General features: G+C 32.0%; 1 protein-coding gene and 1 long non-coding RNA gene across 7 annotated transcripts in view; one reads left to right on the top strand and one right to left on the bottom strand.

Annotated features, from left to right (window-relative positions):
* The window catches only part of LOC127700351 (protein fantom-like), a 47299-nt gene extending 31244 nt beyond the window's left edge, over positions 1-16055 (top strand). For all 6 annotated transcript variants that reach the window (XM_052203783.1, XM_052203782.1, XM_052203781.1 and 3 more), the window contains 6 exons: positions 2770-2798; positions 3312-3554; positions 3965-4154; positions 5331-5415; positions 6108-6241; positions 14906-16055. In XM_052203783.1, coding sequence (XP_052059743.1) covers positions 2770-2798; positions 3312-3554; positions 3965-4154; positions 5331-5415; positions 6108-6241; positions 14906-15018 — 794 coding nt within the window. In that variant the 3' untranslated portion in view covers positions 15019-16055. The remainder of the gene's footprint in view (positions 1-2769; positions 2799-3311; positions 3555-3964; positions 4155-5330; positions 5416-6107; positions 6242-14905) is intronic.
* On the bottom strand, positions 1992-3328 carry LOC127700380 (uncharacterized). Its single transcript, XR_007981566.1, has 2 exons — positions 3250-3328; positions 1992-2130 (listed from the first exon to the last, which is right to left on the bottom strand). It is a non-coding gene; the product is annotated as an uncharacterized LOC127700380 (long non-coding RNA).
* Positions 16056-21138: the final 5083 nt, after the last annotated feature.

The raw sequence follows: 21138 nt of genomic DNA, 5'->3' as shown, positions 1-21138 counted from the left end.
ATTGTTTTAAAATTTTAAAAATCTTTTTATCAAAGAAATATTACAAATGAGGCCAAGAAAAAATGTGTTGTATTTCCAGTCTCAAACCTCTGAATGTATAGGGTCATTCAGTCAAATTAATTTTTTTATATGAACTGAACTTGAGTAGAAGTATGGAATATACATATCAAAATCTAAGGGATTCAGTTTGAACTTTGGGTGCTTTTCCTGTTGATGATTATTCAGAAAAAAAATAATTAATTCTATAAATCAAGTGGCATTAAACGAAATAGACCAAACACAATGTTTTGAAGTAAACCAAAAGTTGGGACATTTATTGAAAGGAAAATTGTACAGTGTATCTCAGCAGATTCTGTTCTGGAAGATCTATAACAGATGGTGAAATAATGATAAAAAAAAACATTGGTACTGGAAACACAATATTTTTTTTCTTTGGCCCAAAAAATTGACAGGATGATTGATAAACAGAAAAGATTAGTATTGATTGGTAATATATTTATCTAAATTTCAACAAGAGGTAAGGGTTGCACTGTTCCATGGAAATTTGTGTCCCTTTGTTATGCATTATAGTATATAGATATAAGTTACTTCAAATAGTTATCATCTGGTATGGAATATTGTATAGTTTCCTGCATGTTTTATTGGAACATTTTAAAAATTTGGTAGTACTAATCAAATTTTTTTGATCCATGAAATTGTTTTATTGACCTTTGCCACTAAATATTAAGCAATCAATCAGTTAGTCATGTAATTGACTCCAATTTGATTAAATCTCTATGATTATTCTAAGTATACTGATTAATCAAAGTCAGAATCTTTTATTTGGATGAAATTAGAATTTGTGATTTGAATTGCATGTCTAGTGAAAGTATTTTTTTGTTAATAAATTGCTTGCTCATGAGCTATGTCTTTATTAAGCATAATCGCATCAAAATAAGCATATTAGCATTATATTAACTAAATATCAGTATGCATGTGAAAACACATTATAAACTTGGAATTTTTAAGATGAACTGTTGTGAAATCATTTGATACATTTGTTATTATATTTGTCATATCATGAAAGTCACTGCTGATTTGAGAAATTTTCATTGAAGTCAACAACAAAAAACATCCAACTTTTTGAACACTTAAATGAGGGATTTATCTGGTTCTTCTTTATTAATGGTATATTATTTTGTGATAAGGTCAGTTTCTCAGTTACTATAAATAATTAGTCACCCTATACTTGGCATGTGGAATAATTATATTTTAGTGCACATGTCTGAATGGCATGGGTCACCTTACCTTAATCTAATTTCGTGGTTAATTTATAGATAGGCCTTTAGTATTTGGTATAAGGTTAGTTTACAGTTTGTGTATGTAATAGTTTAACAATATAATATAAACCCCATCTCAAAAAGGAAGGAGAGTTTACTTATTTATGTCTGACTGTCCCGTAGAATTATGGTCACATTTGCTGAGGAACTGCAAATCAGAGTTTCTGCATGCTAAACTGTGTGATGCAGTTTAAGATTGATTACTCATCCACTCCCTGTTTTCTGAATACTTAAATATTATTACACATAATGGCTATTAATGAAATTTATTGCATTCTCAAGGTAACTGCAAATTAAAGCTTCCTGAAATTTGTTATGAGGCTTCAAATGAACATGCTACACTGTGTGATGCATTTTACATGTATTCTTCTCATCATATTCCAGTTTTACTATTCTTACATGTAATGGCCATGTTTGAAGCATTTTTTTGGAAATTACATATCAGAACAATGTGATACATTAATAGCTCATCTACATCCTGTTTTCCAAATACTAATAATTCTTACACAAAATGGCCATGTATGATATTTTCATTGCGTTTTTCTTAGGAACTATATCTCAGACCTTACTGAAATATGTTATCAGGCTTCATGTGAACATGCTATACAGTGTGATGCAATTTCTCATTTATTGCTCATAAGCTTCAAATACTTATATAGTATTACACATAATTACCATGTATGCAATTTTCATCACAACATTCTCAGGAACTATGAATCTGAGCACACTGAAATTTGGTATCAACATTATTGTTAGCATGCTTCACAGTGTGATGTGTTTTCACATCCATTACTCATCAACTTCCTATTTTCTGAAAACATATAGCAAGGATATCATAACTGATCAATATCTCAGGTTAACTTGTTTTATCCATAAAATAATTTTACTTTAGGGATTACGTTTCAATCTGACAGAAATAACTTGACTATGACCCATTTCAATTTTTCATTTTTTTCATTTTGAAGTTTTTAAATAACATCAGACCTGATATATATGGAAAGTATTACATAATTTAATCATTTGAGTCATTTACCCCTATGTCTATTTTGATAAAATCATTAACATCAGAACAAATGCATTGTTTTTACTGAAATTTATTTGCTAGTTTGTGTTTTTGAAAATGATAAATTGATTAACGTTATTGAAGGAATAGTCCTTTTGTAATTTATTAAAGCTATATTGACGATCACTGTCATAATTTGTATTTCTTGTACCAGTTTAAGATAATCATTCATTCTTGGTGCATTTAATTATCATTGTATTGTTTTTTTCTTCAAAAGCTTCCATCAACTAACCTTTTCTTAGAATATTTGATAACACAATCCATTTCATTGATAAAATCAAATAACTTTTTATTGAAGCAGGTCATGATAGTATTGATACATCTGTCTTTATGCTATCCATTGAAAAGAAATTTATTTGTAGTTTCAAAGCATCTCTTTTTTTGTAGATGAAGGAAAGGCCTCACTCACTTCAATGGTAAGATTTAGATAAATCAGTTTTTCCAAAGGTCTTTAAAAAAAGGAATTTTAGAGAGGAAAGAAGCAATTTCATACAACAAGAAGAAAGTTGCTTTTTTCTCAAATTGCAAGAATTGATTCCATCCTTTTACAATCAAAAATGTATGAAAGAGTAATATGCATAAATGTCCCACAAAAAAAAAAAAAACATCCTTTACCCACAAGAAAAATTACTATAAAGCAATATATTTAGAACAGATAATTCTAAGATCTTCAATCAAAGTTAAAGAATTAAAGATAAAAAATATGCTAAGATGTGGAAATGTGAAAAAACTTTTTACAATAAAAAAAACTCATACTTGCTTGTCAATCATTTCTAATTATAGAAAGGGAGGAAAAGTAGGAAAAAAGATGCAGATTTCAAAATTTGTTGGAAGTATTAAATAATTAATCTCAAGAGTTATCTCAACCTGAATATTTCTGCCATGGTCTTCATTAAATCTTTCATTTGATTTAACTCATGATATTGTAGGAAGGAACAAAGATGTCTGACACAATGTTTGCTGATCCAGATGAGGATGAGATCACTGAGGAAATATCAGAAGATATAACACCAATTGCCACACCCTCTGATGGAGGAACCCTCAGATCTCTACCTCCACCTATAGAGGAAGAGTCGGAATCAGACAGACCCCCTGTAGAGTCTGACAGTGAGGGTGTTATGGTTGTAGCTTCTCCCACTGCAAAGAAAAAATATAAAGAAAGTAATAAACCTGTAAGTCAACATACAGACACAAACACAAGAACCAGAAAAAAAAATCTGTTTGACTCTGGTATTTAGGACTTTATAGTTGTTCATACTTCTAGTTAGGTCAGAAAATGAGAGTTTGAAAGTTTTTTCTTCAATGTTGAACATATGAAACACACTTATAAATAAAGACAAATTACATATATCTTATGAATCAGAACTTATACATATACACACATAAAAACACAAACCTTTTGTTAGATTATGTTATATACCTGCTACATTATTATATGACATGGTTCCCATATTCTATCTAAACATTATTTAATTATTCCGCTTGGCCTAAAATTGAACTTTTATTTCTGAAATATAAGGAATGACAGTTGATGAAAAATGAAATGTTATCTTACTTCAATACACAAATATTTAAATTTCAGAGTAATCTTGTAACAGTGACCATAACCCACTTAGTGCTATCTACTGGTGCAGCTGTACTAGATAACGAGAGTATACGACAGCTGTTTGTCTCATACAACTTCCTTGGAATCAAGGCTGATGAACTAGAAACTCCATTTTCTCTACCTAAACCAAAGGCAGAACAACAGATCACTTTTAACTTCAGCAAAAGTAAGTATTAACCAATTATTTATTTTGTCTGCAATTGAAGAAAAGAAAATGTCTTCAGATATTTTTTTAGCATCATAACAGGTCACATTTGATGCCACTAAGTAAAGGCGATTGTTTTGCAAGTATAATTAGGTCAAGCAGCTCAAAACTAATGTTATTTGTAGTTAAGTCTCTGAATTTAAAATTTGCAAATTCTTTTTATCAAAACTAATAAACAGGATTATGCTACAAAAAATTTTTCCTCCTAATTTCACCTGGTTTCAGCTTTGTCATATTTTAGACCTGAAAAAAAGACTACAAAAACTAAACAGACATACATTATATGCAACCCTTTTTATACGCCCATTTACGGGACGTATTATGGTATACCTCTGTCCGTCGTCAACATGTCGGACATTAACTCAAAAATACTTTAACCAATTTTCATAAAACTTTGGTGAATTGTTTATATCTATTGATGTGAGCTCCCTTTCGTTTTTTATCAAATTTAGATTTTACGTTTCCGAGTTATGGGGTTTTATACATTGAAAAAAGGGGGATTTTCCAGTTTTCGGACAATAAGTCAAGAATGCTTTCACCAACTTGCAAGAAATTGTGGTGAATTGTATATATCTATTGACATGAGCTCCCTTTCAATTTTTATAAATTTTAGATTTTACGTTTCCGAGTTACAGGGTTTTATTCATAAAAAAAGCGGGGATTTTCCAGTTTTCGGACAAATTTCAAAAATGCTTTCAGCAATTCTGATGAAACTTTGGTGAATTGTTTGTATGTATTGATGTAAGCTCCCTTTAGAATTTTATAAATTTTACATTTTACAAGTTTTAGAGTTTTTAGTACCGGCTTGAATTATGCATCTTATAATTTTTGCTAATCTGAAAATGGTTTTTGTTGTAAATAACATAAAAGTGACTTCATACTACAAAGGGGGTTGTTTTGTTGAAAGTTGTACATAATATGCATTGAAAATTTAAAGGAGCTCCACATATAATGATGAATTTGTGAAAAAAATATGGCATTTTGTATGAAAAAAGAAGCATTGCGTTTAAGAATTATGGCACCTTGTATAGCTTTCCATACTTGACATTAATTGAAAAGAATTAATATAGAGTACTAAACTAGGACCTTGGTATTTAATGACCCTGTTGATTTTATACATTTTATTTTGTTTTGCAGCATTCCATGTAGACATGGCTAAGAATTACCCTAAGAGACAATACCTAGCTGGAATGTTGTTACCTGATGACCCTGATGGTGGCAGGTTTGTACCCTATATACTGTTTCAACTTGATATGTAGTTATATAAGCATTTGGACACCTCGTTTTCATGGAGATTATTTGGCCTTGCCCCCTCAGTCTTGGTCAATCTAGCTATAACAGTCATATCAGTTCAGCACTCCATATGTGTCCATCATTAGAACATTTACTTAACAGCTATGTGGGCAAACATTTAGGGAAGGTACTGGAAGTAATTTTTCATATCATTCCCTACCAGGGTTTACAGTCATAAAACATTCGAGTATGAAAATTGTACTCAGATTCAGAAATCAACCAATCAAAATACTGGATTTTGTGTTTCAAGCACAAAATTTGTATTCCAAGTACTGAGTACTGTTTTATGACTGAAAGGCCTGATGTTTACACAAAGGTCTGTTCTTAGTGACATAATAACTTCAATGTACTGACATGAGTACTTCTGTACATTTTAAACACTTCAAAGTTGTTAGATAATAGCTAGATAATGCTTTTATTTACACATATTTTTTAAGAATCTGTTTTACAGTTTTAGTGACAAGATGGTAAAATGATACACTTATATTAACAGAATCTGTTTCTTTGTTGTTAGTTAATTTGCCTCCAAATGGTAACTTTAATTGAATATATTTCAGGAACTGTTTCTCATGTTTCAGTGAGCCTCAAATAATAGATAAAGTACTAATTTTTATTTTTCAGGATTCGTTTCACCGTTGTTAGTGAGCCCCCAGATGATGATGATGAGGGTGAATGTGAAGATATTGGTATTGCATTTGTCAGTGTCCGAGATATACTCATTAACCATAAAGATGTCATAGACCTTGATATTCCAAGTAAGTACAGTTCATTTGCCTGGGATAACTCATGTATGAAAAATAACATCAGTGATCTTCCCCAATCTCTTTAAACGTTGCAGCACAGCGACATTTTTTTTTCTGTGACGCCATAATTATTTTGAAGATTCTTGTCTCTATACATTACCGCAAAATTGATCGTTGTCCTAGTTTTTGAACTTTCATCTAATTACCACTTATGATCATAAAAATTATATCACCTTTAATTGTAATCCTTTCAAGTCGGACAATATAGGCAATTAAGATTGATTAAATAGGTGTTAATTGCCCTTTGGGTGATAACTGTTTGATGACTGTTTGGATATGAATACACCAAGCTGACACTTATTACATGACTAATAACACATGGTCCAAGTGTGATCCAAGCCAATATGTAAATAAATTGGACTTCGGGAAAATGGAAACCATAAACAATTCGAAATATACGTTGCCATCATGGCAAAACCGTCTCCTAAGAGAAGAAAAACTACGCAGGGTACCTAGATGTTGACAAAATGGCTGACCAAACCAAGTTGTACAATTACGCAAAGTCTAGGAAACAGCAATTTTTCATTTCTAAGTAAAGAAATTCAAAGACATAAATGATTTATTTCTTTAGAAAAGAGGTGAAAGCATTTAATTTACAGATTGGTCATATGTTATTTCAAACTAACAACTTTTTATGAAGTATTTTCTTTCACTTCCGGTACTTGTTACTCGAGAGCGTACATATAAACATTCTGATTTTCGGCAAAATAAGTTACTTCATTAGATCATGATGAAAATTGCCTTTAGTTAATATTTCATCCATTTATTGCATTAAAAGCATCATATTCCTTTCCAAATCGCTTGTCAAACATTTTTTATTTCCTTAATTTTTCTTCGACCACTATTGAAATATTTGAACAAACTACGGATAATACGTTGAGTCCCAGGAAACAATGAATGTCATAAACATGATACACAGAATAGTCTTTTAATTGAATTTTTATACGACCGCAAAAATTAAAAAAATTTTCGTCGTATATTGGTATGACGTTGGTGTCGTCGTTGTCCGGCGTCGTCCGAAGACACATTGGTTTTCGCACTCTAACTTTAGTTTAAGTGAAAGGATCTCCATGAAATTTTACCATAAGGTTCAATACCACGAAAGGAAGGTTGGGATTGATTTTGGGGGTTATGGTACCAACAGTTAAGGAATTGGGGGCCAAAAAGGGGCCAAAATCAGCATTTTTGTAACTTCCAGACAATAACTTGTGTGTAAGTGTATGAATCTCTCTGACATTGTACCACAAGGTTCCATATCACAAAAGGAAGGCTGTAATTGATTTTGGGGGTAATTGCCTCAAAATTTTAGGAATTAGGGGCCAAAAAAGGGGCAAAAAACAAGCATTTTTCTAGTTTCATGACAATAACTTGTGTGTAAGTGTTTGGATATTTCTGAAATTGTACTACAAGGTTCCATATCACAAAGGGAAAGCTGGAATTGAGTTTGGGGGTAATTGCTCGAAACGTTTAGGAATTGGGGGCCAAAAAGGGGCCAAAAATAAGCATATTTTCTAGTTTCCAGACAATAACTTGTGTTCAAGTGTATGGATCTCTCTGAAATTGTACTGCAAGGTACCATACCACAAAGGGAAGGCTGGGATTGAGTTTGGGGGTGATGAATCATAAGGGGTTCAAAAAATTTGGGGGGGGGGGATTTTTTTTTTTTTCTTTTTTTTTTTCTTTTTTTCATTTTTTTTTTCTTTTAAAATTTTCCATTTTAAGTTGGTTATTTCTGATTTATATTTAAAAGCAAATAATAATGATATGGTAGGAGATGCACACCAAACAGGATGTGTAAATTATTATATAATAAGTATTGTGCAATAGCAAGAAATTTTCAATTGCACAGTATTGCACAATAGCAAGAAATCTTCAATTGCACAGTATTGCGCAATAGCAAGAAATATCCAATAGCACAATATTGCGCAATAGCAAGAAATTGTCAATTGTACAGTATTGTGCAATAGCAAGAAATATTCAATTGCACAGTATTGTGCAAAAGAAGATACTACGTATAAATTGCTTATTTCTTGATCAATTTCAATGGGGTTTTATTCTTGAATTCTTGGGGTTCTTTAATATGCTGAATCTAACCGTGTATTAAGTTTTTGGATTTTGGGCCCCGTTATTAAATTGGTCCACATTAAGGTCCAAAGGGTCCAAAATTTAACTTTGTTTGATTTCATCAAAAATTGAATTATTGGGGTTCTTTGATATGCCGAATCTAACCGTGTATTTAGATTCTTAATTTTTGGTTCCGTTTTCAAATTGGTCTACATTAAGGTCCAAAGGGTCCAAAATTAAACTTAGTTTGATTTTAACAAAAATTGAATTTTTAGGGTTCTTTGATATGCTGAATCTAAACATGTATTTAGATTTTTGATTATGGGCCCAGTATTCAAGTTGGTCCAAATCGGGGTCCAAAATTAAACTTTGTTTGATTTAAACAAAAATTGAATATATGGGGTTCTTTGATATGCTGAATCTAACCAAGTATTTAGATTTTTGATTTTTGAACCCCGTTATTAACTTTGTCCACATTGAGGTCAAAAGGGTCCAAAATTAAACTTTGTTTGATTTCATCAAAAATTGAATTCTTGGGGTTCTTTGATATGCTGAATCTAACCATGTATTTAGATTTTGGATATTGGACCATAATAGGTGAATGTCCAATTTAAAATTTTTAAGTTCTTAGACCACATTCATTCTGTGTCAGAAACCTATGCTGTGTCAAATATTTAATCACAATCCAAATTCAGAGCTGTATCAAGCTTGAATGTTGTGTCCATACTTGCCCCAACTGTTCAGGGTTCGACCTCTGCGGTCGTATCAAGCTGCGCCCTGCGGAGCATTTTATTATTGATATATGATACTTTCTTTTCCTTTTTGATATAAAAAAAAGTTCTTTTTTGTACTAGATATTCAGTTGGTAGCTACTGACAAGAGAAAAAATATAATTGTGTAACTATAAATGAATATTTAAAGGGAAAATTCGCGATTTTTTACCTATCATCTTATTATGTTCATAATACCATTAAAAACATATTCACCAAGTTTTATCTGGATATGAAAACTAATAAAGAAGAAAATTGGGAATTATTAATTCTATTTATTCAAACTTCCTGACTTATGTGACGTAGTTTAAGTCTTTTTGCATGCCGGGAGTGGATTAATCTCATTTAAAGTCTTGTTCGTTAATCATCTAATAATGCGATTTAAAGCGCATCAACGACTTTTGGTGTAGCTATTAACCAACTAACAATTCAGAAAGAAAAGTGATCAGCCGTGCATTTTTTTAAATTAAAATTTACGATTTATATTTTAAGGATTTCTGATATGATTATAGCAATAAAAGCAAATCATACAATAGAATTTTTTTATGATTTTTTTTTCGACGGATATTTTGAACAACACATATAACTGATAGTTTAATAGAAATTCACGTTTTTATTCTCCCCTATTACTTCAGTCAGAGACATATATACACATGTGTATATATGTCTCTGCTTCAGTCGAGGATTTGTCTTACTATACAAATCCTTGCTTCAGTCTAGTACTGTGTAAATACAATGCATGTGTATTATGCTGACACCACCTGGTAAAGGCGTGGTTAAATTCACGGTAATTAAAAGATTAGCATTATGTAATTTTAATCCTTTGATCTTCACTAGAGTGGTGTTTGTCCTCAAGGGTTCACCGTTGCAGGTATGAGACAGATTTTTTTTAATTATAAAGGGAGGAATATGGTGGCAAAATACCTTAATCGCCGTTATATATATATATTTTTAACATTTTGCATTTGCTCAGTTTTTAAATAAATAGGTGAGTATTTTGTTGTAACATCGAAATTCTGAATCACTTTTAATAAAATAATTATATAAATATTATAAATGGCCCACGAAAACGAGCGTATAAATCAAAACAGTACTATTTTAAATTATCATCGGTAACCTTGAATATTTAAATGTGCAGAGAAAATTATCAGTTACAAAAATATGGTTTTGTCGTCCAAAGCGATCTTCATTTACCTAATCAGGAATGACAACGTATTTATATAATTCTTAAGCTATTTGACCAAAGATGTTTAAAAAAATTAACAGAATCAATCTAACGTCAACTTTCCTTTTTTAAATGGAGACAGAACGTTGAAATCAATTTTCAATGTACCTTTGTAAGACTTATCATTCATTCATAAACCCACTCTAAACCAGAGACATATATACGTCTGTTTAAACTGACAAGAAAACTCCTAAAGCGGGCAAGCAGTATATTCTGTAAATTTCTGAGATTTAATACAAAGAAATAAAAAAAATCCCGAAATGAATTTGATCCTGGAAAATATTCACATCCTCATTCGGTCTGAAAAAAGATACGAATTTGGTATACAGAACATGCAGAAGTGTGAATGTTATAAAACCTAATTGTTATATCAGAAACCATTATAAATATGAACATGTATACGTAAGACCTCATGGGACGTCACCTAACCACATTCAGGTAGTATACAAGTAGCTCTGTTATAACCGGAAATGTCAAAGTTAATCATAAATAGATAGACATGACCTCAGACCACCCCCACCCCCACCCCCCCCCCCCCCCCCCCCACCCCCCCCCCCCCCCCCCACCCCCCCACCCCCAAATCGAGGAACAGTATATCTTACAATGTGTATATTCCTGCAAAAATAAAAATAAAATGAGAAAAAAGAAAGAGATGAACGGTAAGTCACATCAGATTCAGATATTTATATAGTTGCTTGTCGTTAAATAGAGATCTAGTGTATACATGTCTCTGCGTTAACTTATAAAAATAACAGGAAATAATAAACTTGAAATAGATTTATGATGAATACTTTGCAACTGCGACACCCCTTTTTATCACAGCGTACATGCATGCATTTAAATGACTGTCCGTTATGCGATTTAGAATGACAATCGTACGTACAATCCTATAGTTCATGGTGATTCCTTTTCTATCAGATATGCGACTTTTCGTATTTATATTTTCTCTTATATTACCGGTACTGTCATTTAATATCTAATGCATAAGTGCAATATTAAGAGTGGTTAAATCCCCTACAAGCTAACTAAATAAATAAATCAACCCTCTAGCTGACCAGACGTTAACACAACTGCCATCAGTCTATCCGGAGTGAAGTTTCTTTATTTCTTCAAATAGGCTTTTGGGGATCATTAGTGCACGTCCAGTGGCATATATATATAACATGCATGTCGGACCAGGAAAATGTGATGATGACGAATTTCTTAAACTGTTCGAAATAATCTTATCGAAATATAAATCTGTGATTTTACTATGTCTATAGCTTCGATGAACCAAAGCAAGTTAGATATCGACCTGTATTTAAATCAGATTGGTTCTGGATGTTTCTCTCGTATATTCAATATACTTGTATGATATTAGTTCTATATTGCGACTATCCATAGTTCCGTATTAAACCTTCCATCTAGGCGTATAAACCAATGATCGACAAGTGCCGCACATTTTGTTAAATCAATATTTGTATGTTTCAAAATGTCCATAATTATTGACAACGAGTATATACTTACATTTTCCCCAATTTACCCTTGGAAAATGTGTAAATAGATTTTTATTTCATCAAATCTTTTTTCTTTTTAATTATTTAAATTTTCATAAATATCATTCTTTACACCACAAATTTTATTTATAAACAAGCGTATGAGTTTAGCAATGACTAGTATATCACTATCGGATACGCTATACAAAGTTGTATATTACACCTGATAGATTCAAAATGGAAGTTACATGTTATCGGCCGTGTACACTGATCAATACCCCCAGAAAAGAAGTGATGCACGAACTTGTTTTATGTAATTGTGTAATAACAGTTTTAAAGCCCGACAGGAAATCGTTTGAATACCTGTACGTGTCACCTCACAATACCTCTGGGAACAATTCCTTTAGCCATTCTGGTGATCAGATAAGGGAAGGTCCGAATTTATTTTAAAAAGTTTATTACATAAAACCAGAGACATATATACACATGTCTCTGATAAAACAATTATGAACAAACTAGATTTTCAAAAACAATTTTACACGGAACACTTATTTATAACTTTGACTTTTTAACTAATTTCAATTTCTTGTTTTAAATACTTCGTAAACAAAACAGTTTCAAAACGACAGACCATACTATTAGTACTAGTTATTTAAAAAATAATATATATAAAATTACATTTTCCGTATCAAGTTAGTTAGGAGAGGTTGCACAACCATGTCTATCATAATCTTTTTTGTGACCTGGGAAACTGTTTATGCTTTCCTTGTCGGATAAAACAACCGTACGCTTGACAAGATATCGACACTCAATTACGGCTACGTTAGGTTACTGCTTGTTTTGGTCCTTTGTGGTTTATAGATATATCGTGGTCAATATTCGGGGAGGATGTCAAAATGGCCGCATGCGGAGAATTGATACTCTAAATTTAAAATCGATGTTGATCTCTTAACTTGCAGAATAAAACTTTAATATCTATGAATTTGTGCTTTTTTATACATAATGAACATAATATGAATTTTTCATTTTTTTGCGAAGTTTCCCTTTAAAACATAAACTGAAACATTTGCTACTTTAATTGTATTTTCAGGTATGAATTGAACAATATAAAGAATAATTAAATGAATAGGATATGGCCCTTTATATTATTTTAAAAACCAAACATTGTAGCGCCGTGAGCAAACAAGCACTTCTCTTTTGAATCTCACCACTTCTGCCTATCAGTTTCAAAAAGAGAATTCACCTCTACCTATGATTCTGAAGTATTCTGAGCCCTGTGACCATGTGTTTATAATTATTATTATTAAAGTATAAAGAACTTACAATTTGTTTCAATTTTATTCTTAATATAGACATATAGAAAAAAAAAGAAAGGACAGCTTTGTCGCGACACGACAAATGACATTGGAAAAAAAAACTTTTCTATTTACGCCAAATGTGATGCTATCCGAAATTTCTAGGGAGAACACTGGACATAGATCTGGATATTCCAGCAACATACTATTTGTCTAGTTATGTACTCAGTATTAAATGTGAAAGATGAAAAAGAATAAGCACAGTTAATGTGCCATGAGGAAATTTTGGTTATTAGGTCTGTTTCTCAGTTATAATTCCTAACAGTATAACTATGTTGGGTGCACAGAATGATTGTAAGGTGTACATGTCGCCTGATGGTGTTTTTCTAACCTTGACTTCATGTTCATTGGTCATTGGTCACACACCTAAAGATTTTGTGATTAGGTCTTTTCTAAATTCCTATCAGCAACAGTTAAACTATATTTAGTACATATAATGGTTGTAAGGTGTACTTATATATATGACTGTCATGGATCATTGTTAGGTGTACTTGTCTTCCTGACAGGGTTTATATGACTTTCATGGATCATTGTTAGGTGTACTTGTCTTCCTGACAGGGTTTATATGACTGTCATGGATCATTGTTAGGTGTACTTGTCTTCCTGACAGGGTTTATATGACTTTCATGGATCATTGTAAGGTGTACTTGTCTTCCTGACAGGGTTTATATGACTTTCATGGATCATTGTAAGGTGTACTTGTCTTCCTGACAGGGTTAATATGACTTTCATGGATGATTGTAAGGTGTACTTGTCTTCCTGACAGGGTTTATATGACTTTCATGGATGATTTTAAGGTGTACTTGTCTTCCTGACAGGGTTTATATGACTTTCATGGATGATTGTAAGGTGTACTTGTCTTCCTGACAGGGTTTATATGATTTTCATGGATCATTGTTAGGTGTACTTGTCTTCCTAACAGGGTTTATATGGCTTTCATGGATGATGGTAAGGTGTACTTGTCTTCCAAACAGGGTTTATATGACTTTCATGGATGATTGTAAGGTGTACTTGTCTTCCTGACAGGGTTTATATGATTTTCATGGATGATTGTAAGGTGTACTTGTCTTCCCGACAGAGTTTATATGATTTTCATGGATGATTGTAAGGTGTACTTGTCTTCCTGACAGGGTTTATATGATTTTCATGGATCATTGTAAGGTGTACTTGTCTTCCTGACAGGGTTTATATGACTTTCATGGATGATTTTAAGGTGTACTTGTCTTCCTGACAGGGTTTATATGACTTTCATGGATCATTGTAAGGTGTACTTGTCTTCCTGACAGGGTTTATATGATTTTCATGGATCATTGTAAGGTGTACTTGTCTTCCTGACAGGGTTTATATGACTTTCATGGATGATTGTAAGGTGTACTTGTCTTCCTGACAGGGTTTATATGACTTTCATGGATCATTGTAAGGTGTACTTGTCTTCCTGACAGGGTTTATATGACTTTCATGGATCATTGTTATTGTTAAGTTTCTGATATACCTGCATTAAGACTTTGACTTTAAAGACTTTCAACATTAAATTCAATCATAATCAGTTACGTAGGCGAAACGTTTCAGTGTGCACTCTTGTCTTTATGAATTGTATAAACGAAAAAAAAATGTCATGGAAACATACATTTTTGGTAATACTTTATATTATAGCTAAATTGTACAACATCAGCCACTGGAGGCTATGCAAACAACTATAAATGAGACATCTTACTTTATATTTTCAGTATTTGATGCTAACAATGAAAAGGAGGAAATAGGCTCACTGAATGTCACTGTCCAATGCCTGTCAGCTTTAGAAGCTGTGGAGAAAGAGATGCAAATTGATGGCACATTCTAAAAATAGAACAATTAGACAATAAAAAACAGACAAATATATTGTATGATTGTCAATGATAAGTGAGAAATAGCCAGTCGCTTGAAGTAACCATTAGACAACTTGGCTGTGTACACTCCTCACCAGTACTTTTGAACAGCTATTCAAACAGGAAATTTGGATGTACAATTGTTAAAATTATCTCGTGTTATGATATTTTAGTGAAGAGAATAGCATGGATTAAAATATGAGTAAAAAGAGGGGTTTTTTTTGCAAATCAAATGTAGTCTTGTGCTACAACTGTCAAGTGAAAAGCATCTCATGAATATGTATATATTAGCTATTATTTATTATGTGAATTAGAAAATATTAATCATATTGCATTTTACAGCAATTTGCCAAACTGTGATATCATTGTTTATTGTTGTATGTTTTAGTTGTATTAGTAATATTATGAATAGTTATTATTCAAATTAGTAAGCAGCTATTTACCAGTATATCAGAAGTATAGATTGTTTGTACTGAAGGGCTTTTTGAATTCTTAATCGAATTAAGTTTACTGAAAAGAAAGCAAACAGAAAATATCCAGTTTAATTTGTTTACACACTCATTTTCAATTATTTAAATGTTTGTTTACACTTAATTCAGTGTTAAAGGTCATATTTTTCAAGAATAAATCATAATATAAGGTTTTTTATTTTTATAGACATCAACTCCGTCCAATATAACTAGAAACTATTTTTTATTAATATTTTTAGTTTTATATTTTTACTTGAAGATTATTTGATTATAAAATGATATTTTTTAAATGATTTAAAAGAAAAAGTTTTTATCACTATGCCCACTTTGAATTTTACTATTGAATGTATCAGGGAAAAATTAAGGTATGAAAAGTGCATATAAGAAAGTAGGCTTCTTTTTCAATGTACTTCTACTTTAAAGATGTATTGGTTGATTATTTAAAAGAGTTACAATCAAATGAATGCATTTTCTTTTTTTTACTGTGGAACTTGTTTGGTTATCTCCCCTTAATAGATTATGAGAAATTAGAAATTCATTTATCAGATCAGTTATATTTTATCAACCAGAAATGTTTCTGTTGTGAAAAAATTACACAAATGACATTGTCATTTGGTTAAGAAAAAAAGGATATTGTTGGTACAAAATGTGATTTGTGAAGCATAAATAAAAATATAAAAAAAAAAGAAAAGATTGTTTTATTTCTAGCTTTATCAGTTCTGAAAAGATATCAATAAATGCTAGCCTACTCAGATATAATTCTGCAAATGCTAGAAATTGAAATTTCATGAAGGATGAAAATTATTATTGGTTATACCCGTTAAAGTAGTACCTTAGAAATTGATTGAGATTTCTAGAATTAGGTCATACATAACAACCTGAAAAGGGATATCCACAAAACTGTCTTGCAGCAATCAAAACTGGGCTCCAAAGGTATTGTGAAACTGCCTATTATAGAGGTGGCTTGAATCAGATGTGGATACAAAAAAATTCCAAAGATCTTTTAGAGTACATACAATCTAAGACTCTCTCATCTTGCAATAGTATTAAAACATTTGACTTTTCTACACTTTACACAAGTATTCCCCATTCCAAACTAAAAGACAAATTGAAAGAGTTGGTATTACTTTGTTTCATTAAAAAGAATGGCGAACGTAGATACAAGTATCTTGTCTTGGGGAGGGATATATCCTACTTTGTAAAGAATCACTCTGATTCAAACAAAAAATTCTCTGAAACTGACATTATCAAGATGCTTGATTTCTTGATTGACAACATATTTGTTACGTTTGGAGGACATGTTTTTCAACAGACTGTCGGAATTCCAATGGGAACCAATTGTGCCCCTCTTCTTGCCGACTTGTTTCTTTATTATTATGAGGCTGACTTCATACAGGAACTTCTTAGGAAGAAAGATAAGAAGTTAGCAATATCCTTTAACTTTACGTTCCGCTATATAGATAACTTTAATAGAAAATTTGGTGACTATGTTGAACGAATCTATCCCATCGAACTAGAGATAAAGGATTCTACAGATACAGTTAAGTCTGCCTCATATCTTGACTTACATCTAGAAATTGACAATGAGGGTCGGTTGAAAACAAAACTTTACGACAAAAGAGATGATTTCAGCTTCCCAATTGTGAACTTTCCATTTCTATGTAGCAACATTCCAGCAGCGCCTGCATACGGAGTATATATCTCCCAATTGATACGATATTTCCGGGCTTGTATTTCCTATCATGATTTCCTTGATAGAGGATTGTTGCTCACAAGGAAGCTATTAAACCAAGAGTTCCAAATGGTGAAGTTGAAATCATCCCTTCGTAAATTTTACGGACGCCATCACGAGTTGGTTGACCGTTATGGAATAACCGTTTCACAGATGATATCGGATATGTTCCTTATGTTGTAACTACAATACCCTTCCCTTTTCACGAATGTGACCTACTGAATTAGACTATTTACCGGATTTGTAATAACATAAACAACACGACGGGTGCCACATGTGGAGCAGGATCTGCTTAAACTTCCAAAGCACCTGAGATCACCCCAGTTTTTGGTGGGGTTCGTGTTGCTTAGTCTTTAGTTTTCTATGTTGTGTCATCTGTACTATTATTTGTCTGTTTGTCTTTTTATTTTTGGCCATGGCGTTGTCAGTTTGTTTTCGATCTATGAGTTTGACTGTCCCTCTGGTATCTTTCGTCCCTCTTTTGCAAGAACAATCACTTTTTATTTAATTTTAGCAACTATGACTCTCCAGTTATAGCAATATTTTTAGTTTTATTGAAGGATTTGTTCTCTAATGGATTGAAACTCTGTAGTGAATCATAATAATGCACAAATGGCAGTTGTGTTATACAATTTTTATATCCAAACTTAAACACAAAAACACAAGTATGCATTGACTTCCACACAATTAGGAAAAGAGGACTTTTGATTAGAACAATCAAAAAGTGAAAATGTAAGAAAAATTAAATGTTTCAAAAAATTATTCTAATTTTAATTGCAGAAGGGGATTTAGTAATGGTTCTGTGCATCTGTGAGTGTTTCTATTCATCTGTACCTGTAGATATAAGTTGTCAACACTATACAAACTAAATTCCTAGAGCAAACATCACCAACCTTATTACAAATAATTATCATAAAAGGAACAATGACCCATAGTAGTTTTCAAAGGTAGGGGTTGTGCACTGATTGTGCAGACCATGAGGTTTTGTACAGCAGTCGATGTTTTATCAGTCTGACTAAAGCCAGCCCCTACTATCCACTTTATTTTAATGAAATCTCTCGCAAAATTTCACTTGCTAAAAATTGTGCCATCACTTAGTACAAGTAATATAAATTTCTTTTCAGAAATCTCCAATATCTATGAAACCTACTCGCTAACTTTGTTCCCATCAGTAAGTGTCTATGATAAACTTTTCAGGAATCTCCCATGAAACCACTTGTATAAATTTAACTGGTAATCTTGTACTGCATCACTTAATGACTCACATGCGTTTTATCACATACTTTTTTAGGAATCTCCCATGAACCCTCTTACTAAAGTTTTTTTCAATACAGAGTATTTTTACTTTTTTATTTAAAGTAATCTGCCACAAGAGCACGTAACAAATGTGTATCCTTTGCTAATAGTATGAATGTATTTGTATTCACAAACTTTTTTCAGATATCCCCAAGGAATCCACTTGTTATATATATGTTTGATCACTCCATGAACACAGACTTTTTTTGCAAAAATCTTCCATGAAACGTCTTGCTAAATTTGTACCAATCACTTGGTATCTATTGTTGCTGACACATATTTTTTAGCATCTTCTGTGGCCTTCAATATTTAAAGACTGCATGTGTTTATATAGTATACAGGTGCTGATCCAGGATTTTGAAAAAAGGGAAGGGTCCTCTTACAAGCCAATGTTTGCAGTGATACTTGTAAAAAGTTGAAGAGCCCTAATCCACCTCTGGTATATAAATTAAAAACCAGAAAAAAAAATTAAAAAAAATTACAAATTGCATTTGAAAACATGAAAAAAGACATATTACTGTATCTGAACAGTAAAAAAAATCATCAAAAATAAAATGGAAATTAACTCCACACAAATTGAGGTGCTTTCGCGACGCGACGGCCATACTTCCACGTCGTCCATAGGATGTGTCGGCCATACCGCCACATCGTCCATAGGATGTATCGTCCATACCTTGTAAAGACGTATCGTCCATACTTTAAGTATTTATTCCATTGTGTTTATAACATAAAATATGATAATACAACAAGTACTCCTATTTTGGATATTCATTTTATTTGTTTTATTTTTATGCCCTCGCTGTAGCGGTCAGGGGGCATTAAGTTTTACCCTTGTCCGTCCGTACGTCCCAAAATTGGTTTCTGTTCTCTAACTTGAGTTTGCCTCAACCAAATGTTATGAAACTTATACGCAATGCTTATTACCACAAAACACAGATCAAGTTTGAATTTTGGTGGCGTCACTTTAAGCGTTCTAGAGTTATGCCCCTTTATAAATGGAAAAATTGCAAAATTTTAGTTTCCGTTCTTCAACTTAAGTTTGCCTCAACCAAATGTTATGAAACTTATGCACAATGCTTATTACCACAAAACACAGATCAAGTTTGAATTTTGGTGGTGTCACTTTAACCGTTCTAGAGTTATGCCCCTTTATAAATGGAAAAATTGCAAAAATTTTATTTTCTTCTAAATATCAAGTAATTTTTAAAATTGGGGTTATCTTCCTTTGTCCATGATTATAGTTGAATCAACTACAATCAATGCTTTATACAATGCAATGTTTAATTTTGACTTCCACTGATAAAACACAGGTCAAGTTGAATTTGGGTAGTGTCACTTTAACCATTATTGAGTTATGCCCCTTTATAAATCGAAAGATTGCAAAATTTTTAGTTTCCATTCTGTAACTTAAGTTTGCCCAAACCAAACATTATGAAACCTATACACAATATTCATTACCACAAAACTAAGATCAAGTACAATTTTTTTGTTTCCGTTTTCTAACTTTAGTTTGCCTCAACCAAATGTTATGAAACTTATACACAATGCTTACAGATTAAGTATGAAATTTGGTGGCGACACTTTTACCATTCTTGAGTAATGTCCCTTTATAAACATAAAAATTGCTGAATTTTTCGTTTCCGTTCTCTAACTTTAGTTTGTCTTAACCAAATGTTATAAAACTTATACACAACCGTTCTAGAGTTATGCGTGTTTACAAATAGAAAAATTGCTGAATTTTTAGTTTCTGTTCTCTACTTAAGTTAGCCTCAACCAAATGTTATGAGACTTACACACAATGCTTATTACCACAAAACTCGGATCAAGTTCAAATTTGGGTAGCGTCACTTTTACCGTTCTTCAGCTATGTCCCTTTATAACTATTATGCTATGCAAGCGGGGGCATCATCTGTGTCCACATGTGGACACTATCCACATTTATTTCAGTTTGTTTTACGCAAGATATTAAAAATCCATTTAGAAAATGATATAAATATTTTATTAGATAAAGCTAGGACAGTCTATACTAAGTTAGTATAGAAAGTCCCTGGATAAAGGCTAAAAGCACATTTATATATGATATATATAATGCGTATTCCAAGTGTATAACATATAAAAACATGACAAATAATGTAAAGCATAATACATTTACCAGTTATAATAACGGCATCTAGTGAATCTACATGTATATAACCCAATACTTTATAAATAAAATTCATTTCCGAAAAGAAAACCATGGACGACGCGTCTTAACAAAGTATGGAAGATGTTGTCCTATGGCCGATACATCTTTTCAAGGTATGGACGTCATGGCAGTATGGACGTCTTGTGACTTGCATGGATTGAGGTTAGGCCTAAGGGAGCTGCCATTTGATTTTTATGGGGGGCTAGGATGAAAAATTTTGTCCGGCATTTTTTTTTAGTTGTAATCTCTGTCCTGCCTTTTTATTTTTCACTCTATTCGGTCCTGCCTTTTTTTTTTTAAGTTTATCCTGACTTTTTTTTACATATTAAAATTGTCATCCTGCCTTTTTTTTTTGCAAAGTGTCTCATCCTGCCTTTTTTTTTTTTACTCAAAACTCCTGTCCTGCCTATTT

Source organism: Mytilus californianus, unplaced genomic scaffold (assembly GCF_021869535.1).
Source record: "Mytilus californianus isolate M0D057914Y unplaced genomic scaffold, xbMytCali1.0.p SCAF_5, whole genome shotgun sequence".
Lineage (NCBI taxonomy): Eukaryota > Metazoa > Mollusca > Bivalvia > Mytilida > Mytilidae > Mytilus > Mytilus californianus.
This window is presented reverse-complemented; position numbering and strand designations above follow the sequence as displayed.